Genomic DNA, 27,019 nt, shown 5'->3' on the forward strand with positions numbered 1-27,019 from the left:
GCATGACTAATAAGCGTGCATGAAAAGTTTGTTATCTGCTACAGTTACAGTCACTTCACAAGGGACTGCTCAAAGATGTGAGGTTAAAAAACCTGTACTGAAATAGAAAACGGTGGGAAGGAAATCAAACAAGAATACAGATTCATTTAAAGCTCAGTAGGGAATGGATAAGGATGGCAAAAAAAAAAATCAGAGTGAATTAATGCTGCCAAAGGATTTAAAGGGAATACGAAAGACACTTATTATGTGAGTATCGGGGGAAGACAAGCAAAAATCCTAGAGAGAAAGTATGTCCATTAATTAGTAAACTAGGGTGAGTATGAAACTAATGATGACTAGAATCTATCTTTAATGAGACAGATAAAAGAAATGTGAACAATTCAGAAATGAGGAAATGAGGAACGGCCAATAAAATATCTTTTCTTAGTAACGTGAGAAAATACTTGAGGGAAAATGAGCCTATACATAAATCAGCTGATACAGATGAGCCTAGGTTATTGGTGGAAGTGGTGAAAATGCCATACCGCATGTGATTATTTTTCCTAATTTGTGAGGAGAAGACTAAGAACTGACTAAAGAAAAGCCTATACAGACACTTAAAAGGAGAAATAAATGATCCCCAAACAGTTTTCTGAAAATCTACGTTTTACCCTTTCTAAAATAAAGAAATCGGCGTTGCTTTGGAATGCAGTGAAGGCGAGGAATACGAAGGCAAGCGGCACAACCTGGCCCGTCAAAAGGTCTCTGCAACGGTCCCTGAGTGGCTGCAGTCCCTCGTGGCAGTGGCCACTGCTGCCCAGCAGCTTGTTGCTAAACCTGTGATGAGACTCCAGGCAGGAGTCCCCATCCTGGCCAGGCACCCTGCCACTGCAGAGAGAGCCCCGGGAGCGATGCCTGGCAGGGAACAGGATGCTTTGCAGATGGTGCTGAGCGAGACGTGCCAGTGCATGGCTTTTCTGAGGTATTCTGGTGACCTTGTCACAACACGAGAGCAGTTGCTTTTAGCAGGTGGAGGGACCACAACCCGTGGCTGCAGCCCTCCAGGGATATCGTGCCCCAGGTCATTGTGCGGGATCCCAACCATTTTGGGGCAGAAATCACAGTCCTGCATTGATACAATAAAGACAGAACTGCCAATTAGCTGAGCCCACAGTGTCGGATTAAGATAGAAGTGCCCCCCAAACACCCATTTTTAGAGGTGTTGATACACTCAGCTACCTTGGAGGCAATTCTGGTCATGGGTGTTTGGCACGCCTGAGAGCTGGTCCTGGCAGCACGAAGCCTCAGGCAGCGTCGGTCTAGCGAGAATAAATCTCACCAGACAAACTTGATTGCTTTTTTGATAGAAACTGAAAATTAACGGATGAAGGGAATGCTGGAGCTGTAATATATTTGCATCTGAGTAGTGCATTTGATACTCTGCCTCATGAAATCTTTCTAGAAAAATTAATTTAAATCAGCTTGGAGATGAACACTGTCTTCTTGATTGAAAACAGGCTGGAAGGCTATAAAGAGAGGTTAACAGTGAGTGGCAAAGCATGGAGTTGAAGATGAGGAGACCATAGAAGAACTACAAAGCTTACTCTTAAATAAGTTTTATTTAATATCCTCACTGTTCATCTAGAAATGGAGGCAGAAGCAACATTTTAATAGTATATGCAGATGAGATGAAATTAGGAGGAACTAAAATCCTCCACAAAAGATGTGAACAGATCCAGAGAGAGAAGCAGTATGGTGAGGATGCTATAAAATGAATTCAGGGTTAGTTACAGAACAGGAGAATTTGACCAGTTTTCCTGTTCACTGGAACAAACCAGATCAATCAGTTTTCATTGGTAGGAGGAAAGGAGGTTTTCATTCATAATTTTGCATGTCTGCTCCTGCAAATGTGAATCTTGCCAGCCTGAAGACTTATGCAAATCCACTTCTACCCCAGTATCCTTCCTAAACAGGAGGTCTTGAATTACACAGCCAGTTGTACAATTTGGATATTTTCTAAGTTAGTAACATAAGGCAGGGTTTTGACTTCCACATGGGTGATGGTGCTTAGAGTTCAGACTGCAGTCTCCAGGACAGGTGTGCACACCCAAAATTACTTGCTAAAAAAAATTTCAAATTTAGCATTTTAGAATCTGCCTGCTAAATATCTGAAACAGAACAGCAGGTGAAAATCCATCTTCCCCCTCAAAACTTGTGGGCACAAGTTAGACATGAGATACGGCAGCAAAAGGGCAGCGCAGTTTGGGGCAGCAGAGGTTCAGACCACCTTTATGCTGCTCTGCTGTTTCTGCACCTGGAACACTGTGTTCAGTTCTGGGAAACTCATTAGCAAGGAGATATTGAAAAATTGTAGTGAGTTCAGAGAAGAGCAACAAAAATTATCAAGGGGATGGAGAGATTCATTTATAAAGAAAGATTAAAGGAGCTAAATCAGTACTGGAAGAACTGAATTTGTAATATACTGTCACTCCAAGAAAAATGGCTACAGAGAGACATTACAATCTAGCGTTGAAAGGTATAAACACCAAAGTGAGGGAAGAATTAAGTAGCACAGTAGGGTGTGAAAGAAAGTATGAGGAGTTGGGAAACATAGACTAAATATCAAGAAAAAAATGCCTGACAAGGGAAGCCTCATAGGTTGCAACACTTGAAGTTAGAGTGAAAAAAAAGCCAGAAGATGTACAATGGGGGACGATCGCCCAGTTCCCCCCAGAGAGCCAGAAGATCACCATGCTTCTTACTGCCTTCTGTGGGAATGGCACAGATCCCTAGCTGGGGGGTTACGTGACAACAATGATGGTATGAATAGGTATGAGACTATTGTTCACTGTGAGCTGTGGTGACAGTATCATTTCCTTCATATAATTTCGTATTTCCTCTAGCAACCATTTGTTCAGAATGAAGAATTTGGAATCTGGTCTCTGGACATTTTTTTCCTTGATTACCTGAGAGTTTTTATGGTTGGTGGTACTATGGGACCAGACACACACAGAGGTTTCCTCCTCCATGTAAAATTCACAATTTAATCTCTCACAGTCACTTGTTACTACTCTACAGAAGTGCACTTTTATGTTCTTAAGCGTAGCTGCTCTGTGCCAACAGCAACAAGCTCAGGGCAGATATCCTTAATGGCTTGTCCAAGCCAATACAAGTTATTCTTCAGGATTTCAGCCTCCTAAGGACTGTGTAGCTAATGCAACACAGCATCTTGGTTTTCTCATTTATTTTGTTTTACTTCATACGCTGTATTGCTTTCACCTCTCAAATATTGATTAAGTCAAGTCAAGGCCTTGTACTAATCAGTGTTGCACAGTTTGCATTGTTATACACATGTTCCCATTATAACTGGTTTTTGTAAAGTAGTTTGTGAGCTATCTGTTTCCAGAATTAGACAAGGTCTGCATGTTTTAGCTGAGGTCAGCTCTTATGTGTTCAGTATCACCTAGGCTCTGTTTCCAAATAGTTTTCTGTGCATTAGAAAATGTAGTTTGGTCCTCCCCCACTCCTAGTGATGGTTAATTAAAGCAATTCATGTGAAGTATATCAACTTCTGTGAGTGATTAAACAAAGGGAAAGGTCAGATAGGTGCATAATATCTACCTTGGATATAAGCCTATACTATCAGAGGAAAAACTTGGAAATAAATTAAATTAAGGACCTTTGGGAGTACTGTTTGCCCCCACCCAAAAGTAGCAGTCCAGGAGAAGCTAGACACTCTCGTAGCACTGAGAGCTAAATTCTTCTGTCACTTGCACCATGTGAAACTCCTAAAATGAGCAAAGCTTGTAGAGAGCTTATCTGGAGAGAGAGCGCAGACCCACTCTCCGAACGGTGGCAACCAGTGGGGCAAATTCTGCCTACCTAGTTCCTGGCAGCTGTCAAGTGTAAATTTCTAATCTTTGCCTAAAGTCAGAGATATAGTCAAATGACTTTGTATTACTGTCATTTGTATTCTGCCTCCGGACACTTTCATTCCTCTTGCTTTGAGTAATATTTTTTCAACCTTGTCTTCTCATTAAAATTTCCTCTTCATTATAGAGCATTTCAATATAATTTCCTCCTGAACCGAGCTCAGGGTACAGCCCAACTAATAAGAATTGCATGATCTGCATTATTATGCACACATAACCCATTATAATTGAATCTTATTCCACTTTAATTGCACGTGTTTATAAACACTGTGTTCACTGAAACAGATTATGTGTTTTAGTTGATTGTGCCATTAATGATTGAAAAGTCAGTGCCATTTTGTGTTAAACCCATTTTTGGTTTGCATAACAAGCCACATAACGTAAAACTCTTCTGGAGAGTCACAAGATACATTTCTAATTTTCTCTTATTTATTTTTAAGTGTTGGGAAGAGTTCTTCCTACACTGAAAACATGCATCTTTAGAAATGCAACATTTTGTATCATTCAGACCATCTTCAGCTTTCCAGAGCGTGGCAGCATTTTAGTCAAATACTCATTCCTGGTTGAATTTGGAGGCCAAATTTATTTTAGGGACAGAGACCTTGCTCTCAGTAATTTACAACATGCCCCATCACCGAGGCAAGCCGAGCACTTCTGCATTTTCAGAGAAGAGCTTTGCACCCAGAGCTCCCCCTTTTGTGAGCGTGCTTAAATGCCCCCGCCAACTGCCAGGCAGTTTTGTTTCTGGGCAATGCAATAAGGTCAGCAGATGCAAAATTATTTAGGAAATGGACCTCCTGAGACTTCAGATACTGAAGAGAATTGGAAAATTTGGCAGCACACTGTGCTGTTTTGGTGCAAGGTCAGTTAGATAAGGTCAGTCAGGATGTTAAATCTAGCCACTGCCTAGTTTGTCATCAGGTTTTATAACAGGAACAAGGGAGCCTGATAGACCAGAGTCTCCAGAAGAAAAAATATTAAAAACAAGCCAGCATTTTCACCAAGATTTATAGAAAACGTACTTCTTTTTATGTGCCTTTTCTCAGATACATTTACCCTGTGTAGCATTAACAGAGATAGATGTGCTATAGCTGGGCTCTGTTCAGCTTTTTCTTCACATATGTTTATCCTGCTGCTCTTTAAGCATCTATGCAGGGCATATTCTCACCCTAAAAGCTGTCCTTCAGACATGAGTAACACCTTGCTGAAGATGCTGACAGGACCACCAATTGCAAGTATCTTGCAAAGAGTCCTCAAAACTAGCAAAGCTTTTTGCCACCACTGCGTCACAAATCCAGTGGCTTTCCCTTGAGTGTCCCCTGTTACAGAAAGTCGGTAACTGGGAGCTGACTTCATGGCCCCAAACAAACATATTGGCTTGTTTAATTTAATCATCATTGAATAAAAGACTGTTACGCTAGTGAAGGAGAAAGAAAGGGTTTGTCCTAAGTGGAAGAGAGGTTTTGGCAGAAATCAAAATGCAGGTGATGTGCTCAGCATCTTCAGGATGCGATTGTTTATGTCTTTGACAATAAATAATACATCATAGGCATTGACAAATGGAGCTTCACAAAAGCCTTGAGAAGTAAATCAGCAGTTGTTATCCAGGACTGAGAGGGAAATGGGGCATAAAAAGGTTAAGCAGCTTGACCAAGAGGATACAGCAAGCCTGTGGCCAAGTGCAGCTCCTGTGATGGCCAGGGCTATGCTGGTAACCACAAGCCCTTTCCCACCCAATTTTCTTTCGGCTGTTATCAGCTGCAAAGGTATGGCCACTGATAGTGCATTCGGATACTAAGTTGTCTGGAGGATGTGAACTCAGGAGATAAATTAATGTTTTTTATGTTCTGTGATGGATTTGCAGAGAATCTCAGAGGCTTTAATTTGGACAGTCTGGGTTCTGCCATGCCTTTTTGGTTTCATCTATTGGATTTTTGGTAACTATAAAGCGCTCTAGAGGGACTGGGGATCTGAAGTGTTTTGGGGTGGAATTAAGCAATATAGTGTGATTCTGTGTTTATAACAGGAAGGCTTTTGTTTTGTGCTTATAGGGGTTTGGGCAGGATATTAATTGTTGTGCATTATGACTCATAGTAAACTTACTGCATTGTCTAAACTATTTTCTAGGTGTCATGAAATATTTAGAGGTTTCTTGTCTCTTGAAGTACAAGATTTTGTCCACCTCTACGCAGTTGTGTAAGTAGGGATGGCTGTAAGATTATATATCAGGAGGTACACTGATAATGCAGAGGTGATCTTGCGGGTGTTTGTGTTTACTATGATTTATAGCAGTTTGCTGTGATTTGAAAATGCTTTGGGCTGAATCAGGTTAATTCACAGTCTGGATTCAGTAGAAGCAGGACCTCAATGCTCTAACTGCCTTGCCCCTGGTTTTTTTTCCTTCCTTCCTTCCTTGCATGACATCTTGCCTGTGTGGCTGGTCACGTCCAGACCCCTAGTCCTACAGCTGGCTCAGTGCAAGCAGACCATGGTGGTAGCAGGTGGCTCTGTTGAGGCTCGCACTCCAGAGGAGAATTTTGTTCCTTCTAGGGTAGAGGATCCCAGCACACCCCTCTTTTACAAAGTTATTCCAAGCCTGTAGTCAGGGCCTAGCGCTGATCAAATGCTTTGCTATCCTGTGATGAGAAGCGTGGCAGAGGTGAAAAGCATTACTATTATTGCTGTCCTTTGAAATGTAGTCCCTAGGGGAGCTGACATTTGAAGGATTCACTGCATGTGGTGAGGTCTGCTGTCAGCCTGGGAAGCCAGGGTTCGTGAAGGGTGGCTTACAGATACTTTGTGCCATGCATTGAGGAGGTAAAGCTTTTGTTTGTGGAGAACAGCTCTGCAGAGCTCTAGAAGGAGCAGTTCCTGTAGCTCCAGGAGAAGAGTTGGTTACAAGGTCAGAGCTTTTAGAAAGGGCAAAGAGAAAACAACTCATGCATGCATGCATGCGCCTGTGTATATTTGCATGCATGTGCATATGCAAGTAGGTTTGTGGATATAATTATCTCCTAGGTTCCTGGATGATTTGGAGAACAAAGTATAAAGTTCAGAGTACTTTTTCATCTTTGTATGAACACAACTGCATTAACCTTAGAAGAGGAAAGAGGAGGGATTTAAAGCACTGCAATAAGGCTGTATTGAGGATGAATCCCTTGCAAAACCCTTGTACTAAATCAAACTCATTTTAGTTATATAAGCTCATACACTCCTCTGTCACACAAACTATTATTTTTACACCCTCAGTACTGAAAAATGGCCAAATGTATTATCATTGTTTTTAACCTGGCAAAGATATTTGCTCCTGGCCTGAGATGCTGTCTGCCAAGCTTCAGGACTGAAGCAGATTTTTATGCTTGAAGCTTCGTACACACAAGCCTCTAGGAAAAAAAAATAAAGAAAGAAAGAAGAGTTTATCACTGACAAGTTGGCACAATCTTAACTAGTGTTGAGCAGCTGGAGAATCTGGAAAGCACATCAGATTTGGAATCAGTGGGGAAAAGAGGAAATTCTGCAGTTACCAGAGTCTTGCCACAAAAGGAACAAATTAAAGGGAGAAGTGAACAGGCAGAGCACTTCAAACATGGGACAGTTTGCAAACAGCAAAGCATGGTGATAAGACCATTAGAAACCAGCTAGCAAAGTGATTAATGAAGTGGAATTGCCTTTTGGTTCTTGGGACTGACAGTCAATTGCATCCCAACAGGATCACCAGAGATTTGCAGAATTCAAGCCACCACTGAAAATCTGTACTTAAGGCAGCACCTTCTTGCTGCCCTCCCAAACACCTCTCCTTCCAGCAAACACTGGTAATCTGAACTTCTCACCCAGGCTGTTTTACTGGGATTTTAGTGGGGAAGGTGAGTGGAGGAAAAACAATTCAAGAGAAGTGGGGGAATAGATCGGTGGCATGCAGAGCTTAAAGAAAATGTTTAGGAGTACATCGAGTGGGAAGCTGGATGTGAGGACAGCTCAGCTCCAAGCCCCAGGAATTCCCTAAAGTCCTGGGAATGCCTGCAATGCAAACCCCATGGCCGGGGTGGGAGGTCACATCTCAGCACAAATGTTTCCTGTCCTCGCTATATGGGGTACTCCTAGTTGTGGAGTGGCTTGGTGCTCTAAGCTAATACTCGGGAGCAAATGGAGGGGCTTTCAAGCACCAGAAATACCCAACGATTAACTCAACAGTGGCTAAAATAAAAGAAGCGTCATGCATGGAAGAATATTTGGCATATTTCCAGGTCTTAGCAAATACAAAACCCCATCAGTCTAAAGGAGCATTAAGAGTTTATGATGTGGAAATAACTGGCTGGTGTGTGACGCATTTCCAGCTTATGGTGAGCCATCTATTAGAAGAAAATGTTTTAGACATTCTGGGGCTGGACTCAACCTCGCTGCTGCAGGCCAAATGCCATGAACATGAGGCGAGTGTTTCAGAAACAAAATAGCCTACCATGTGCAAAGAGGGAAGAGATCAGGAAACATTAGGCGTAATTACTTCTCAGCTATTTAGTACTCTGATGAGGTGATGGGGAAAAGTCTTCTGTAATAGCTGAGTTCGGGCAGCTTATGTCTGCTATGGTGTCATCTTTGCTGGCTTCCCCTCATTCTCAGGCATCTACCGGATGGACAGAAACCTTTTACAATTTGACCATTTGACTTGAAGCAAATTCTCAGAGTAAAAGGAAATCTGCCGAAATGGCAAAAGTGAGTGAACTGTTTTCAGTGCATCTATTTTAGCAGCAACAAAAAAAGGCTGCTCAGTCATGTCCAGCAATCAAGGTCAGTATGACCTTGGGTTTGAGTAGCAGCACTCTATCCACTCCAATGGAGTTGGGTGATTCTGGACAGTCGGGAATCTCAGAGCACTCCATGGACACTGCCTGGGTTTACACATGCCTTCATCAATAGAAAAAATATTTGCTTTACAAATGAGCAAACCAAAACACAAGGAAATAAAGTCTTGCCCAAGAAGTCCACAGCACATTCAGCAACCACAGAAACTATGACTGCCAGTCCCTCTTTTTAGCTGCATTCTCCTTGGGAATAAGCTGGGGAAAAGTATTAGCGTCTACATTCACACGTATTGCTCAGTGACAAAAGATGGCAATGAATCCTTCACCTCCAGAGTAATTCCAAATGGTATTCACAAGATCCATAATAATTTCCTTAATGAGCAATTTTTGAAGAGCAGTTCCTTTCTCTAGAGAAGTTCACCATTGGAAGAAAATCTTACGTAGTTGCAGGAGGGCAAGTCTCTTCCTTCCATAACCCTGGGGGTGCAGGATCTGCCTCAAGGTGTCTGCACTTGGCATGGTGGTAGCAGACCCAACAGCGCACCTCTAACTCCAACAGCTATGGGCATTCATATAGAGAGCACAAGAAAATGTGAGCCAAAACTCAGTCAAACTGAAAAATGGGCCTGTGTATTTTTTTTTCTTTTAGATACTCATTTTCTGTCCTCTATGTCTTTTTAATTCTTCTATCTGCTATTTTTTGTCAAAGACAAGATTTGTGCTTGTTATTTGACATAGTCTTTTCAATTCCTCTGAAAAAAAGAGAAGCTCTAAAGATATCAGTGCCAGTTACAAAGGACTACACTGAAGATATCTCTGCTGGAGAAGCTCTAGTAGGTATCACACAGCACCAAAAGGAAGGAAGGTTTGGTCCAAGCTCTTTACCTCTGGGATACTGTCTCCTCTGCAATGATTACAGATTTAGGCTCATTTTCCCATCTTTAACCCTAACACTAAGAAACTTCCCAAAAGCAAACGTTCATTCTTTTCTCCTGAAGTACCAGGTACTTCTCAAATGCATATAGAATTTGGGCACTCACACACTTGTATTTTCATTTCAGACAATACCACCTGGATACGGTGCAGCACGCTCTTCATGGCCTGAACTTTTTAAAAGAAAATGTACAGACACTTAGAGGAACAGAGAGTCCCCTTTGCTTCCTGACTTGATTATCACAGTAAATTTATGTGCTTTGCAAGTACCTTCACGCCCAGAAGGCAGGATGAGTTGAGGAGATGCTTGCTCAGATAAGAACAACTCCTTGAATGGCATCCTTGCTGCTTCAGTCACTCCTAAGAAAATGTGTCAAGAGGTACTTTCGTTGGTAACATGACATCTCAGCAGTGCTGTTCCTCAGCTAGCTTTTCTTACATGAGCTAAGGAGACATCTACTTTATGCCAGCAGGAGAACATTTCACTGTGCTCTGTAAGAGTTGTGTCATTCTGCTCTAATCCCACTGCCTGCCGAGAAGCATCGCTGTGGCACAGAGCTATGGCATTTTCCAGCAGACGTGAGCAAGCCTGGTCAAAATGCCAAGCCAACCTCAAGACAGGTAGCGCCCCAGCACAGCCCTGACCTATCCCTTGCATCCCTGCGTCTTGGCGGTGCAATTAGTAGGAGGCCAGAACTGGGCTAAACCCAGCCGCGCAGGTTTCAGTGCAATTAGACTGGGGGTAAAATGAGCGACTAACTCTCCGCGGGAGACTGCGACCGCAAATCCCGGGAGCGCTGGCCCGTGAGCAATACTGCAGCAGAGCGGCAGCCCTGCCTGCAGCAGCGCGCGCTTCGCTTGCGGATGCCACAGCCCTCCGAAGGGACGCTGCTTGGTTCAGCGCCGCTCCCCAGGCGAAGGTGGCAGAAGCAGCAGCAGCTGGAGGTCACTTAGCAAGAGAAACCCAGGAGGGAAAAGGGGAAAAGAGCTGCCGACGCTGAGCTGACGCCTGCCTGCTCCTCCTCCTGCTGCTGTTTCCTGGGAGATGAGGATCAGACCAGTTCTATTTTCGGGATTTAGATAAAAGTTTCAGTCACAGGTCATGAATCTTTCAGTTGCAAGAAAGCCTGACTCTTTTTTCTGCGGGGCAGGAACAAGACAGCAGCCGCTCTGCTGTGCCTGCCAAGCTCAATGTTGCCTGGCTGGAGTGCCCAGCTCGGAGCAAGCTGCTTCTTTCATCCAGAGGCCATAAAGATGCTGGCACCCACGAACGTGCACACCAGGGATATTCACGCACGGACTCACAGAGCTGGCCTTCAGTAGATATTTTCTATGCTCCTGACTGGTGCAAAGTCTCTTCTCCGAGCCCTCTCCGACCACTGCCTTGCAGGGGGTAGGATTTCACAGAATCACTGCGAAACGAAAGATCTCCCGACCGAAGCAATAAAACAGAGGGCTGGGAGGGGGTTCTGCGTCACTGAGCCCAATCCTCTGCAATCGCAGGGCACCATTTCATAAGATCCCTTTCATCCACCAGTGAAGCTGTATCTTAAAACTAGTTTGGTTTTACCTCCAGCTCTTTGTCAAGAGGACTAATTTAGTGCCTCATTCTTCTGATGGCTGGAAACCTTCTCAGAATTTCCAGCCTAAGTTTATCCATGACCCATTTATACCTATTTGTTCTTGTGCCAACACTGTTCTTGAGTTGAAATAGCTCTTCTCACTCTCCAGTGTTAACTCTCCTCCCCCCTGCATTTATAGACAGCAATCACATCTCTCAAAGCCAAATAGTCTGCATTTGCTGCATTTCTCTGCAGCTGTTCCCATTTCAACAGACCTTTTCTGAGCTTGTGTGCCAGGACTGACTACCTAGTGCTCCAGGTAGGATCTCATCAGGCCCTGGATCAGTGGTGTTCACACTGGATGTCTGGTGCATCGTAGGTCCACAAATTCCTTCTCCAGGGTCCCTCCGGGCACCCCAGAACAGCTAACTTCACTTAATTCTCCTCTATTGTTTCTAGAAGATAAGCCCCATTTCACAGAAATAATGCATGGCATGATTCTCTCAGTGCCCAGCCTTGCCCTTCGTACGGTTACATCCCTCTTCACGCTTCCATCTCTCCTGCTGCAGCCTGCAAGACTATCCCCCTTTTTTAATACAGTTTTCTGGACCTCCACTATTGTGCTAATCCACCCTAATTTCATCTCAGCCACAAATGTTAAAGCATCTGCTTTTGTGCGGGGAACATTAGAATTATAAACGCAATCAACCTCCCCCACCAATCCTAAAGGGACTCCAGGGGCAGCCACTGTACCCCAAACTTTCCGAAATACATTATATACTCTCCCTAGCTCTCCAGGCATTTCCTGCACAATTTCACTAATCCCCATTTTCTCCAGTTTGACTAATCTTTTCATTATGTCAAATACCTTGTAGAAGTCCAGAGAGATTAGATCAACTGCACTGCTTTTGTCAAGAAAATCAATTATCTTATCAAATAAAATCATCAAATTCATCTGACACAATATACCTTTGGTAAAGCTGTATTGCTTTCTTCCCTTCAAAAAGCAGTCCTTTTTCTTCATAAAGCTTTGTATAACATTGAGGTCAGACAAACCAGCCTTTAGTCACATTGATGATATATTTCTCTTAAAATATACTAAGCAAGTACTGTACAAAGGGGTGACAGGAACGGTGCCCCTTCTGGAGACAGATTCCCCACATTTTGGCTCCAGCAAAGCCACAGCAGAATAGCACCTAACCTCTGTTACCTGCTTTTCTATTTCTTTTATGTTTGGAGTTTTTCACATTCTTTACTGCAAAAGCAGTTTCAAATTGGGCTTTTACAGTGTCAAAGTACAGAATCAGGGGTTTAGGAATCAAACAGACCAAGTTCTAGAAAAGCAATGTAAGACCTGTATTTCCGCATAACCAGCAGAAACAAAATACTATATTCTTTTCCCATGGCAATTAGGGAATCCGTTCCCTAAAAGAGGCTGGAGAATTGCAAAGTGCATAGAAGCACATGATTAGAAATTAAAATAAAACTGAGACTATTACATGTGTGTCATGGTTTAACCACAGCCAGACTAAGCACCACGCAGCTACTCACTGACTTTTTCCCCACCCAGTGGGATGGGGGAGAGAATTGGAAAAAAAAAACCCTCATGGGTTGAGATAAGAACAGTTTAATAGAACAGAAAGGAAGAAACTAATAATGATAATAGTAACAATAATAAAATGACAATAATAATAATAAAAGAATTGGAATATACAAAACAAGTGATGCACAGTGCAATTGCTCACCACTTGCCAACTGATGCCCAGTTAGTCCCCAAGCAGCGATCCCCCCACCCCTACTCCCCCCAGTTTATATACTAGACGTGACATCACATGGTATGGAATCCCCCTTTGGCCAGTTTGGGTCAGCTGCCCTGGCTGTGTCCCCTCTCAACTTCTTGTGCCCCTCCAGCCTTCTTGCTGGCTGGGCAGGAGAAAGTGAAAAATCCTTGACTTTAGACTAAACATTACTTAGCAACAACTGAAAACATCAGTGTGTTATCAACATTGTTCTCATACTAAATCCAAAACACAGCACTATACCAGCTACTAGAAAGAAAATTAACTCTGTCCCAGCCAAAACCACGACAACGTGTTTTGCTTGGGTTTGATCCCAAGGCTTCTGGGTGGTGCAGCTAACAGGCTATTAGGCGGTGAACATCCATCTGGTGGGGATCTAATTCTTAAGCATCTCTATATCCTTTGGTCACTCATGGAAAAGGACCTGGATTTGGGGACCTGATAGGCTCCTGTGTGTTAATTTTATGTTAGCAAGTTATTCTTATTAACATCTTTTCTCTCCCTTGTTGTCCCTCCTCCCTTCATCCTACCCACTAAGGAATTCCTTTTTCTATGCTCAGCCAGGCCAGCTTTTTTACTTTTTCCCCTCAAACCTTCGGTGCCCCTCCTTATTTTGGTGATGTTACTGTCCCTTAGGATGGCCAGATATGATTGTATCCTGCCAGATAATACAATAAACAATAAGTGCTAGCTTTTCATAGATCTAGTCTGCGAGTAAGCCCTGAAGAGGTCGTTAGCCCACGAGATGTGCGGTTTATGTGAGGGAGGAAGATGGGGACAGGGGAGGGTGGAAGGCCATGGGCTGGAGGGGTTTCCTTGTGCCTTTTGCAGGTCACATCACATCTTTATGCTTCGTTTTTGCTTTCTCATGGCTGACTGTCCATTGCAATGATACACTCTTGACCCTGCTCCTCTACTACGCCTTCATTCGGCACAGCTCTTGGCCAGGGCTCTGCATCTCATCCTCCCTCCTCATTTTTAGTAGCCATGCCGAGATGGAGGAGCACTAAGACTGTTTCAATAGCTGCTGAGACAGACCTCCAAGACATACTGTACAAAAACTGCAATATGGCATTTTACTAACTGTTTATACTACATGCAAACAATAAAGTTGATGGGTTAATGAAAATTAAGAAAAATGAGGGCATTTCACTCGAGCTGTTCTAGGACCATCTCAAACAGCCTTGCATGGACAATTAATCTCCTACTCCTAATATAAAAAATAAAATGAATGGTCAGTGATTGGAATTAAAAGAGAAAGTAATGAAACTGAAACATAATTATTATCAAAGACAGACTCTAATAGGATACCAGAGTCCAGCTGAAAGTTCAGACAAATTTGAACTTAGTGGCAAAAAAAAACCCACTTAATTTTCTGTTTCACAAAACAGTTTTATGAACCTAGTAAGAAAATTTTAACAAATCTGATTATGCAGGGAAAAAAGCTCTTGTCATAATTAGTCCAATTCAGACATCAGATGCCAGCGAAGGGGGAAAATTCCTTCTCATTCATATTCCTGTCAACCCACTGAAATCAGAAGGGCTTCAGGAAAGTTTAAGGCTTCCTTTGTAAAACTATATTGCTTGACAGTAACTGGGTTCATACTTACATTTATGTGGTTCTTCCATCATACTCAAACATTATTGAGTGTTATTATTAAATGGACAAAAGGTCTCTGGAGCAAAATCCCACTTCAGGATTTAAGATTTTAAGAGTAAAATGCGTTTGTACATCTCGAGTCAGGAACTATGGCAGACAGTAGTAATTATACAGTAGAGAATATATCTCGTATATGTCATACCAAATACATAAACGCAGAACCTTGATCCTCTATTTCATTAAAAATGGCTATATTAAAAATTAATGGCATGAAATTTCTTCACAGTATCTCAAATATTTCAAGGAATGTTGTAGTAGCTAAAATACCGAGAGGCTACTGAAATAAAACACATGAATAAATTTGGGCAGACTGTCTTTTTGTTCAGTGGTTGTACAGCACTTGACAAAATGGAGCGGTCCGTGAAAGGGAACCCTGAAAGGACGAAGCCATCCAAAATAATTAACGCACATGATTGATTTCTTTGCAAAAGAGAGGAAAGAAAAAGCAGACCTTCAGCTTTTGGACTCAGACCTGTATTCCTCATCATGGTGTGTGGGAGAGATCACTTGCTACCAGTCTAGTAACACTGGATTCCTAATCGGCTCCGGATCAACAATCCTTCATGTTATCCCGTGTTCAGCAAGGCCAAATTTTGCCCATTTCCACCAGCACAGGTAGGAGTAACTCTATTGACTGCTGGGGAGTTTCTCTGTATTTACACAGGTGGAGCTGAGAGCTGAACTGGCTCTCCATTTCTTTACCCCTTGGAAAGGTATAATTTGGATTACCTCTCTCCTGAAATCCTACCTTGACAAATACGCTGAAGCATAAGTTACTGACCTCATATATGAACGCAGCCCCTGCCTTGGCTTCCCCCTGAGTTTTCTTTCAGAGAAAAGAGGAGCTGCGATGCCAGCGTGGGCACTGCCGCCTGCCCACCCCTGCGCCGGCACGCACCCACGCCGCTGCCCATGAGGGCCCAACTCTGCCTCTCACCGACAGGTGAACGACTCTTTTTTGGAACTGCTTTTCACACAGATATTTTAAACCCCGCAGGCTGTATGCACGGCAGCCACCCGTCGCTGAGGCAGAGCGTCGAGGCTCTCGCACCCCGCAGTCCGGGGGAGGTTTCGGCGCGCTCTTCGCCGGGAAAGGCGATGCCAGGCTCAGGCAGGAAACCTGGGAAAGCAAAGCCCCATCACAGGGTGCTTCGCTCTCCAGGGCCATCCCCTCAGTGCTCCTCCGCAACAGCTACGCCGCACGATGCCCCATGCACCTCTGCAGGGAGAGAGCAAACCGTGCTTCAATACGAGTTCTTCGCGGCTTAAGAGACCTCCCCGCTCACGTGGGCTTCCTGACCCTTCTGGACCGGCCAGCGATTAAACCCGATCAGAGCAGAGGTTTTGCATTGGACCAAGAGGGACAGAGATACTTTGTTCGTTTGGTGGACTCGCTCCTTTTAGCGTTAGTCCGACGGCTGAGGGCCCGTTATTCTATCGCCGTTATTTACCTCCGCTCTGCAGGCTGCACGATACGTCTGGAGAGCCCGGCAGGCTCTCCAAGGAGTCGCCTTGCCTTTGCTGAGGGATTACGTTGGAGCTTGCTGCTGGAGGCTGAGCAGGGGTTAATGAGCCAGCTGAATGCACCGCCGAGGAGGGCGAAGCAGGAGCCCCGGTGGGCAGCAGAGGCGAAGAAGGGAGAGAGTTGGGTTAGTCTTCTGTGCAAAAATAATAGCAACTCGGGGCGAGGGGGGTGAATAGACATGCTGCGTGAGATAAACGGGACCCTAGGGATATTTGTTCCTGCACTACCAGATCCATCATGCTTCCCCCAAAGGGTACTGCATTTCCAGGGAGTGGGTTTTTTTACTAGTTTACTGCACCAAGAGGTATTTGAAATATAAGCATGAAAACTAAGTAAAGAAACTACATCCTTCTTGCCATGGCTGTGGGTGGGAGAACGGATTAGAGGAGCGAGCCAAAGATTAGAGATGTGGTGTGTGCGCCTGTGTGCGTGTGTGTGTGAGGCACGTCAGGGTGCTTTTATCTTTAAGCACAGGCAGCTGAGGCCAAAACGTGTCCCCAGAGCCTGATCCTGCAACATCCAGCTGGTCACAGTGGAGCTGAGGCATTAGTTGCATAAGTATCTACTTTCTGGGACTGTTTTTTCAGGTTTGTTTTATCCACTCACCATTGAAACGCAGCTGGTTTCTGTGGTCTAAAGTCCAGCTGGGAGCCCCTGCAATAGAAGGGTAGGATTTGTGTACTGTTGGACAAATCCTTGCGCAGTGCTTTTTGCTAAGGCATCCCGGTAGGGATGAACTCCACAGCTTGCAGTGCATTTTCTGTGCCTCTCTTGGAGTCCACAATTTAGAGTCAAGGTTATTTCTAAGAGTCCCAAAATAGAGCAAGTACAGACACAAGAATTTAGAGAATCTACTTAAAACTTCTCAGAGCACAGAAAAGGTCAGATTACAGGTGTGTTTGTGGACAAATTGTTCCTTTTTTTTTTTTTTTTTTAAATTGCCTAAAGTGGAGAAATAATGAAACATTATTTGAATAGGCATAATGGGTATAAAATCATTTCAAACACATGTAAACAAATAGTGTTAGGTAATTAAAAATAGAGATAACTCGCTGGCTAAATTCCTCTGGAGTCCACTTCAGCCTTTGATGGTACATTAATATTTTTGCATATGCAGAATTCAAAAAGGTATCAGAGAGGATGGAAAAAAGAGATTTCCTTTATCAATGAAAAAATATGTGTTTATGCCAAAGGAGTATCCCTGCAGCCCATGTTAAAGGCAAAGCCTTATCATTCTGCCTTTTTCCTCTTGCAGAGCATCTGCTTAGTTTCCAAATACCGTTCAGGGTTTTTTTTTTTCCCACGCCATTTATCCATAAGCATGTCCTGTGTCTTCAGCTGCTGTGATGATGGGGAAGAGGTGGCAGCTTTGTACTGGGGCTGTAAGTTTTTCATGGGGGGGAAATAACTTTGTACAAAACCTATATATCTTTGGAGATGTATGTTTAAGACCAAATGTTGCCCTCAGTGGTATAAATCCCAAACCACCCTACTTCAGTAAATACAGTCAAATCCTTCTGGTCACTCCAGATTTACACAGGACAAATGAGAAAATATTTTGAACCTTGGTGAATTTTTTATATTCACAACCATAAATCCTCTGCCGGCAGCTTTGGCGGTAGCCACACAGCCTGCAGCAGCATGCCCTGGTGCGGGTTAAGCCCTTTTGAGCACCTGCTACAGACTATAGGTCAATAAAATTAAAAAGCAGCATCTTCTGAGAGGTTTCTCCAAACAGGCTGGGCTTCGAACTCATCCCAGGCAATGTCCCTCCTGCTCCCCGGCTGCTGTGAAGCTGCCCCCAAAATCCTTCTTCACCCTCCGAGCGGGGCTGCACCACCCACAGCATCCCACAAAAGCGTCCGTGGTGATCACGGGCACGAGAGCCAGGGGACATCAAGACACGGATGGGGGAAAATGGAAGAAAGATTCTTTCCTGCCACCCCATTCCCAGGCCCGGCACAACCCCAAATCATCCTGGACGGTGCAAACCCCCCGGCTCCGTGCACAGTCCCGCTAACGCACTGCACACCACCGCAGCTATAAGGCAGCTGCTAACGCTCGTGCCAGAGCAAATATCGCGAGATGTGTTGTTTGTCCTCAGTTTAAGAAAACTGAGAGGCCTATGGAGTCAGGGAAGTTGTGACAGCTCTGCTGAGACCTTGATGGCTCTGACGTCTTGGAGACATACAAAAACCAGCCTTTCCTTCTGGGTACACTCTAGTCCAAAGAAGAAAAATAAAATGGCTGTGAGGACACAGCGAGGGAGGTTGTGCCTTCAGGAGCAGATGTATGTGACCAGCAACATACAGCGTAAAACGCGCTGCACAACACAGAGGCTGCTTAGGCAGTTATAGGCTCTTGCTATTCTGAATTTAAAGGTTATCGGCAAGACAGCAACAATATGAGCTTAGCAAGACTGAATTTCAGTCATCTTGTTTCGGTTCACAGGCAAAGCTCACAAAGCACTTTGTAAAGGCAGAGGATTATTCTTAGCTTACAAATGGGAAAACTGAGGCACGGTGCTACAAAATGGCCTCTCCACAGTACAGATCCTGACTCCCGGGCTATTTACCTGTCTGCTTCTGTTATTGCTTCCTTGAAAACTCCCCCCACCGAGGCACGGCAAAGTCCCCTTCCCTCCCCCTTTGCATGCTCCAGCCACAACTTGATCTTTCACACCTGGAGTGCAGAGCTTAGCGTACAGCACCAAATCATCAAAGAAACCCAAACAGGCATTGCGCTGATGCAAAAGACCTTTCAAAAAGAGAGAGAACAGAAATAGAAGCATGAGCTTCATCAGAGAAGAGACTATTCCACCAAAGCAAAGCAGCAGCTGAGTAAAGAATAAAAGGAAGAACAGATTAAAGGAGATACTTGAATCCTGAAGAAAGGAGAGCTCTGCATAGCAAATGATTTGCAGGGGGGTGGAAAAAAGGCAAGGAAAGAATCATCTAGCAATATCTTGCTAAAGTTGCTGGAGAAGTAATATTAACATAGGAAAGTGTGGATAGAAAAAGCCATCAAGAGTTGGTGGAGAAACAGCTAAGCACTGTATATAAAATCGGAGAGCATCGAAGTGGCCAATTTGTTTTTTCTGTGAAAGGTGACTAGCACAATGCATTATCCATCACAAAGCAAGGAAATCACAGCAGTGTTGATTGGAGCGGCTCTTCAGGAAATTATTGAACAAGCAAGAAACAACCTCTGATCACGGCATTCCAGGAGAGGAGTAAATTTGGAAAACTGCACACAGAGCTTAGACCAACATGGGCTGCAAATGTTTGAACAGTAATCCATTGCTTAACAAATGGGAAAGCAGCAGGCAGCAATTGCTGCTCAGCAGAACTGTTCAGAGCAGGAAACCATCTCTGCCCAATAGTCGCACACAAAATCAGGCTTTGAAAGCACTGGTACTGAGACCCAAACTGAGGAGAGTAAAATCACTGAAGCGTGAAATCCTGTTGGAATTACTCAACACTCATACTGGAGACCAGCCCCAGCAACTGGGTGTGCATCCTCAGATACATATTTTACCAGCCTTTAAGCAGTAAACATTCGCTGGGCCCAGAAAGCAGCATTGTGTAAGCGGCCTGTTTTGTTGGATTCTGTTTTGTTGCTGTTCAAACTTACAGTCAATCTTCAGTGATTTACTGAGGAGGATTGGGCACACCAGAAATCATTTAATTTCATCATCTCTGCCAAAAGAATTCAATAGTTTACACTACCCATCATTGTGAAAGATGCTCTTTGAGTCTGGATTTCCCCTCCAGGTAATCATAAAAGGATGCCTGACCTGTATCTGAGCAGAAAACATACTGAAGTCAGTGGAGTGGCCCCTGTTTGCACCAGCAGAAGCAGTCTAAAGAGGGAAGAAGGTTTATTCTGATGTCTTTGCTGATAACTGCCTTGGGTATGTCCCATCTCTGCTGCTCCTCAGTATCGCTGGGGACTAGCCACTGTTGCAGTATGTGGAAGCTTTGATGTTTCTGAAAATTAGCTGTGCTTTATGATATATTTGCTCTAGGTAACATCCCAACTGGCAAGCATTAATTAACTGGCACATCTAGAAGTGCAGGAAAACAGTAAGGTCTTGGAGATGGAAAGGAAAGTAAAAGAAGGGTTAACCAGCCTTTATTTTTGCCAGCAAGTATACGTACTCTGTTCCCCATCCGCCCCCATAAAGTATGAAATGTAGCAGATGTTTTGAGAACAGCTAGCCTGATCTATCAGCCTCTATATAAATGAAGGTTGAGCTAGTGAAGAAGAAGGCAGAATAATGTTTACAAGAGAAGAGCAAGAAGATTTCCGACACCTGGGCAACTTAATGATGGCAGATGGCAAAAGCTGAAGGCGAAGAGAAGGAGCAATGCGCACCAGCAGCTGTTGAACAAATGGGGAGTAGGAAGGCCTCTGCTGAAACTGTGCAGAAAGAATTTAATACCGGCAGTTCTGTAAGAATGATAGTGTGAATATGCAAAGAGGAGCCTGTGTTTTAACTCCTCAGACAACTATCGTCAAAAGTACCCAACGGATTGTCAGCCAAGGAGATTTTCACAGCAAGAAGCCATCTATTTGCATCAAATACTGTCAGCCTGCAAAGCAGCAACTTCTGGGTCATTTAACAACACTCCAGATGTAGTTATTTTCTCCTAGGCAAGTGGCTCAAAAAGAGCTATGCAAGAAAAAGACAGAGTTGGCGTATAAAGGGGGACAATCAAGCAGCATGTGGAAGTGATTATCTAGTTGGTGTAATATAACTCAGTTAAATGAACAGATTTCCAGGACGCATGGGTGTCCTATGATTCTCAGCACGAAAGAGACTGCAAGACTATGGCCAAACACAGGGCTGCATTTTGCCATCAGTAAACAAGTGATTTCTGACTTTATGCTAAAGATAATAGTTTATGACTAGTCAGCCAGGACAGCCTGGCTGAGTGTTTCCCTGTGGTGGCATGTCAGCTATTGCACTTTGAAGTTGCAGAAGACACAGGTGCTGCCTGTTTTACTGCAGGAAAAAGAAGGGAAATGAGCCAGAGCTGTAAATGTAGGGGCTGATGTCAACTGGCTTCCTTGATAATTCTTGCATTTAAAAGACAGAGGTGGGATTAATGCATGTAGCCAAGATCACCATTAGGAATTTATCTTCCCCCATGTTGGACTCACCCTTTCTAGGGAATAGCTGCCATCTGCAAAACTCTGTTCCAAGTTCGGACTCCACAAAGCCCAAGAGTATCTACATGTGTATGACAGAATTTGGCCACTTTTGAAGGATCCTCCTCCTTGTTAAGACTAATTTTCCCTTACACTGTAATTATACATAGTTAATACAACCCATTACCTGCTGTGCACGTCACATCTGTAGCTCTGCCAGGCTAACACTGAATTGACCACTGACACTCTACAGAGGGACCCAGCATGGAAGAACCATCAACGGATCATTCCTGCAATTCTTTTAATACACAATTCACACCAAGTATCTATGGATTAGTGAGACTCCCTGCTGCTGTTTGAAAAAGTCTCAGCAAGTGGGTAGAAGGAATGCTGTCTGATAGGTATACGACTTCAAAACAAATTCATACTGTTCCTAGAGAATTTGTCACCACAGGGGAAGAAAAGGTTATTGTATGTGTAACCTGCAGCTTTAATTATATTGTGTACTTCCCTGTGCAATTAGAAATGTGTATTTGTAACAGATAGTTACACTTTCTAGTTATGTAGCTATCAAATTCTTGTTATAATTAGGATGACTCATAATGAAATTATGCATTAGTTGCTCCATTCATTATATAGTTTGACTTACAGTCATCATGCAAACTATAAATCTTCTGAATTCTTCCTCTCCTCCATCCTCCTTGGCCATTTCCTAAGCAAATACTGGTCAGAAACAGAAACGTTTTAAGGTGTTGCAACTCCTTTGCAAGCAATGGGTTTTCTCAAAGAGGGTCTGCTGCTGCAGAGCTGAGCAGCAATCTCAGCTCCTGTGGAAGTCAGTAGGATTTTGCCAATGGAGAGCAAAGTGAAAGCACATTTCAGCCCTCTCTTTCTCAGGGCAATCCTACTCTGCAACATTCATACAGTCCAGGAAGACAGAAAATTGCCATACTTGATCAGATCAGTGCTCCATCACTCTCTATATCTTGTTTCCAGCAAGGAGCAGATTGGTGTATCAGAAAGATGCAACAGCAGTAAAGCCACGGCAAGGGTAGGGAATGCGCATGAGTCCCATCACTGATGGCAGCTGCTGTTGCTGCTCAGCAATTAGAAAAAGCCTGAGGAAAGGGGGAGTATCTCAGAATATCTCTCTAAGACTGAACCATTTTGAACTAATCAGCCCCTAGACCTTTCTGATCAACCTCCACTGGCCTGCACCTTACACTTTGAACAGTTTACCCCCCTTTCAATTACCACCCAATGTAAATACACCTCCTTGTCTGTTCGATCACACAGCTCTCACAGATGGTTATCACCTGTTGACCACCAACTCTGAGTGACTTTAACCTACTGCAAAAGATTGAAGCCTTTGGGATCACTGTGGCAGGGAGGTCCATTGGTAATTTATTCACTGCATAAGGGAGGGGGGAGCTGGGATAGTCATCCGTTCTTTATGAGCCACCTTGTATTCAGCATACAGAATTGGTGAACTGTAGACATGGGTGGCAATGATCACCTGCTTTAACCTCTCTTTGTGACGCTGTTGTGTCCAGTTCAGTATTGAAATCTCTCAAAAGATCGTCAACAAAGTCAACGCCCCTAGACCTGTGTATCTCCAACAGGAATCTCTCTAATGTCTCTTGAACTGCTGTGTCATCCCACTTAAAAACCAACTGCACAGTGAACCCCTTTGTGAGACAGAAGTCTGTTGCTCAGGACAAGGAGAACTTTTCTTTCTCTCCCCCCCCCTTTTTTTTCCCTGCCTTAAGGTGAATGTAGTGCTTATGCAAAATGCTAGATAAGTGGCAGTGAAAAAATTCTTTAAATTATTCACAAAGCAGGTGGTGTTCTGGCAGCTGTGCTAGCAGTCAGCATGTAATGGTCCTCCCCGAGATTCATGCCTACAAAATTCAAAGTCCCCTTTGCTCCCACCAATTTTGGGAGAAGCTTAAGGCGCTAATAATCCCCCACTGTAAACTGAGAAACAAAACCCTGAGACCTCCCCTCCAACACAGTGACTGTGTAAGGTGGGGGGGGGGGGGGGGTGAAAAGGGGAAGGGAGGATGTCCAAGAGCAACAGCAAGTGCAGGCATAGGGAAGCACAGAGTGCAAAAGCAGCCCCATTAGGAGCAATATTGATTCAGGGGCAAATGTCATGCTTGTGGTAGCCCCAGATGTCCCCATCAGCATCCATGGCTTGCTTGCACCAGCAACAACCTTGCTTTCACTCAATAGTTTTCATGAAGGCCAATTCAGAAGGAGAGGAGACCTGTAGCCCACGCTGAGCACACACACTGACGTGCCGTTAGGTACAGCCCTTGGCAGTGTGGGCACCTGGCGTGTTGGTGGCAAGAAGCGATGTGGAAAAAAAAGAGGGGTTTAAGTTGGCCACTTTCCCCCTAGGAACAAGGCAGGATTTACCACCAGTTCAGCACGGACCAGCAGCCTCCTGTCCTGCAAGGGCAACTTTCAAATAGTCTGTAACAGTCACCAGTGCAAAGGACCAACACAAATCCAAACCAGAACTTCTCAGGGAGAAGGCTCACACCTTAACCAGCCCTCAGTGCCCTCAGGTCCCAATCATTTAAAAACCTAATGCATATTTGCCATTAGTGCTCTCTTAACCCCTTCATTCCCACGGTGTCAGGCAGCCACAGCTGGGTTTCCACCGTGATCTGCTTTCCTCCTTAACCTCTCTAAACGCCATTCATTTCTGAGACCTCTCCATGCGTGGCATCTTCACTTTAAGCCAAGGGCTGTGAACTTGGTTGTACCAAAAAGTCAGGCAGGTGCTGAACAAGCAGCAAAAATGCTAACTCCCCACTTGCTCTCTCCCAGCCTGCCTTGGCAAAAGGTTGCCTCTCCAGTCCTTCAGCCCGTGTGCCATTGCTGCTGGCAGTGACACATCTGTGCTGGTGGCTTCTACATTTGTCCACTAGGGACCACACTGAGATCAGCAACACTGAACCGACAGCAGATGTTAACAAGCTTTGATCCATCTTGACCTGGGCTGGTTATTCACTGACAACCAAGAAGAAAAAGGTTCCAAGGTGTCAGCAGAGCACTAATATGTCTGACCTGGTATCAGGAGATGCGCACGGTTTTACTGAAAACGGGAGCCTCCGATAGCATCCTCTCACCACCCCTCTTGCCCACATCACAGGCACTGCGAATGCTGTGCATCGCTCACGTTTCTTCTGCTCATCATTACCCCAGGTGCTGTCAACTTGCAAATTTAGATCGCGAGACCCTCCTAGCTGCAAACTGTATTTTGCCTTTTGGGAAGCGTAGCGTAGCGTACATCCGTGACTCTGTAAATAAAAACCACGGTACGGTCCATGCGTCCCCTTCGTTTGCTTTGTGCCACCTCTGCCTTATAGAGTTTTATGAACTTTCAGCTTCCAATCGCTACTTCCACCAACTCCTGTGACAGCCTCGGCTTGCGGTGGGGGCGGATGCTGTCGCGTTCATCTTGCCGTTCACAACAGTCGTGAGAGCTACGGCACCTTCCATTCCCGGGAGTGATTTTCTCCTTAGTTTCAAAACAATGTGTGAAACCCTGCTCTGCAGAACAGTAGCCTCAGTAAGTTTAAGGATGACTGAAGCTATTTCCTCTCCCGGGGAGGTTTAAAAGCTACAGAGGGATGAATGGGGTTAGACCTATCGCTGCATTTCTAGCAGCCATCCTATTACAGCACTGAATAAAAGCAGGAATGGCATGTCTAGCCTAGGTTAATAAACCCTACCGAGTGCATGCCTTAAAAGCACAGCGAAACAGCCTTAAGTCAGCTTGAGATAACTAATTTCAAGCATGGCTGTCTAGTGTGCCTGTCATTCCTATTGTCCTTCCAAACTATTTCAGACATTTTGAGCAGGGAGTACTAAGCTATGAGTTAGCGGGGGTTGTGACATTAATGGTCCAAAAAGGTTTTAAGCACCAGGAGGGAACGATGACAGCGCTTAACAACCGGTGGCAGTTCGGAGGATTCCGCTGGATCTCTGTTTGTTAATAATTAGGCTTCGCCTCGGAGGAAGATGTGACAACTCTCGGAGGTAGGATTTGCATGGGAAACAAAGGGAGCTGTTGCTGGTCGGTGCCCGTTGTTTGCGCTTTGCTCCCCGGCTTTCCGAGCCAGCCCACCCGGGTGCAGTGGGCAGCAGCGGCGAGGCGGCCGTGGGGAGGGGGTGATGGGACTGGGGAGGGGAGAGCCAAGGGTGAAAATACTGTTGATAGTCCTGCGTTTTATGGCAGAAATGCCTCGAGGACAAACCGGTTCAAATCTCGCCGCCTGCTGAGGGTGCATTCCACGTTGCTCTTCCCACGGAGTAAAATGCATAGAGGTCATGCAGAAAACACTTTACTCCTTTTTTTACCGAGCCTGCTGGGCTGTTTCTGAGATGGGAGGAGGGGGGAAGCTGCCCTAAAATAAAAGGGGAAGAGGAAAGCTAGGGAGCTTGTAAGATGAGGGGGAGATGCTATTAATGTGTAAAATGTGTCTGGAGTGCCACCGATGTCATTTGAAAAGGAGAAAACAGAGCCAGGGTGGGGGGCGGGAGGGATTTTCCGGGTGAGGAACTCCTTAGGTTATAACCTATTGCAAAAAAAGGCGTGATGTGTCCATCCATTTTGCATAATCAAAGCTTCCTCTGCACTGTTGGCATTGTTTTGCTGGACGAGAATTGTAGTTTCAGACAGAAAAAAAAGGTTCCATTTCCTCCTGTGCCACTGCCAGACCCCTGCCACTCTCCCTCCCTCCCTCTGAGAAACAACGCTGTAGGGAAGGATGTAAATGACATTTAGTTGGATGCTGAAAGGGTTGGGAGCAAGGGCTGAGGGGGGAATGAACGCTCAGTAGTATAACAGGAAAGCTTCCCCTTGAAAAAGCTGGTTTCTTCCCAGCCAGAAGCCCAAGAGGTGATATGCAAAGTTAGAAGCCTCATGTACTTTTTTTATGATGCGCCTGTTCAGCATTACTAGACAAGAAAATGTCCAAACATCAAAGAGTCAGGTCCGTGTGGCAAAAAAAGGGCAGTGAGGTTTGCGTGGGGTCCTGCTCAGTGCTGGGCTGCAAGTTTGCATTTTTGCCATTGCATATGACCCTCACCAAGATAAGTAGCAAGAACTTAAGGAATGAAAATCTTCTGTCCGTGCATATGCAGAATCCTTGTCATTTGGTGTGTTTGATCCGAGCGTGATGCTCCCTGCGTTGATGAATTGTTTCGACTTGTGCATTAAAGTTTCATTTCCAAACAACAGAGAGACTTCAGAGTGAGTGGTATTTAGTAACAATAAAATGTTCTGCTTGCGGAAATGCTTCTCACAGGAGCTATTAAAAATGCACTTAAGAAGCTGAGAGTCATATCTTGCAGTAAGAGGTATGGTATCACTTGCCATGCTAAATTTTAAAATTAAGGTTATGGTGCCATTTTTAATCTACTTTAATGTGGGTGTCATTAAGCATACTTTACAACACTGTTGTCAAAAGCTCACAACTTAGAGAATTCTGTTAGACTGATTGTTTTCATTAAATCTTTATTAGAAAAAGAATTCCTTTATAGCAGGGACTTACTAAGTAATTTGAATTTACTCATCCTAACTAACATTCCTTCAAGGAGAATTTCAGTGTATTATACCGCATTGTAAATAGGTCATGAAATAATTCATTTAATAACAAA

The 27,019-nt window shown here is 44.3% G+C and overlaps 1 protein-coding gene across 6 annotated transcripts in view; it reads left to right on the forward strand.

Annotated features, from left to right (window-relative positions):
* LOC142032604 (calcium-activated potassium channel subunit beta-2) overlaps positions 1 to 27,019 on the forward strand; it is a 154,688-nt gene that overhangs the window by 23,855 nt on the left and 103,814 nt on the right. Inside the window, exon 2 of one of the 6 annotated variants that reach the window (XM_075031414.1) lies at positions 9,772 to 10,023. The exons of 4 other annotated variants lie outside the window; for them this stretch is intronic. In XM_075031414.1, coding sequence (XP_074887515.1) covers positions 9,977 to 10,023 — 47 coding nt within the window. In that variant the 5' untranslated portion in view covers positions 9,772 to 9,976. Of the gene's footprint in view, positions 1 to 9,771; positions 10,024 to 22,106; positions 25,397 to 27,019 lie in introns of those variants that run through there. One more of the 6 variants, XM_075031418.1, reaches the window with a different exon arrangement.

The sequence above is a fragment of the Buteo buteo genome, chromosome 7, assembly GCF_964188355.1.
Source record: "Buteo buteo chromosome 7, bButBut1.hap1.1, whole genome shotgun sequence".
NCBI lineage: Eukaryota > Metazoa > Chordata > Aves > Accipitriformes > Accipitridae > Buteo > Buteo buteo.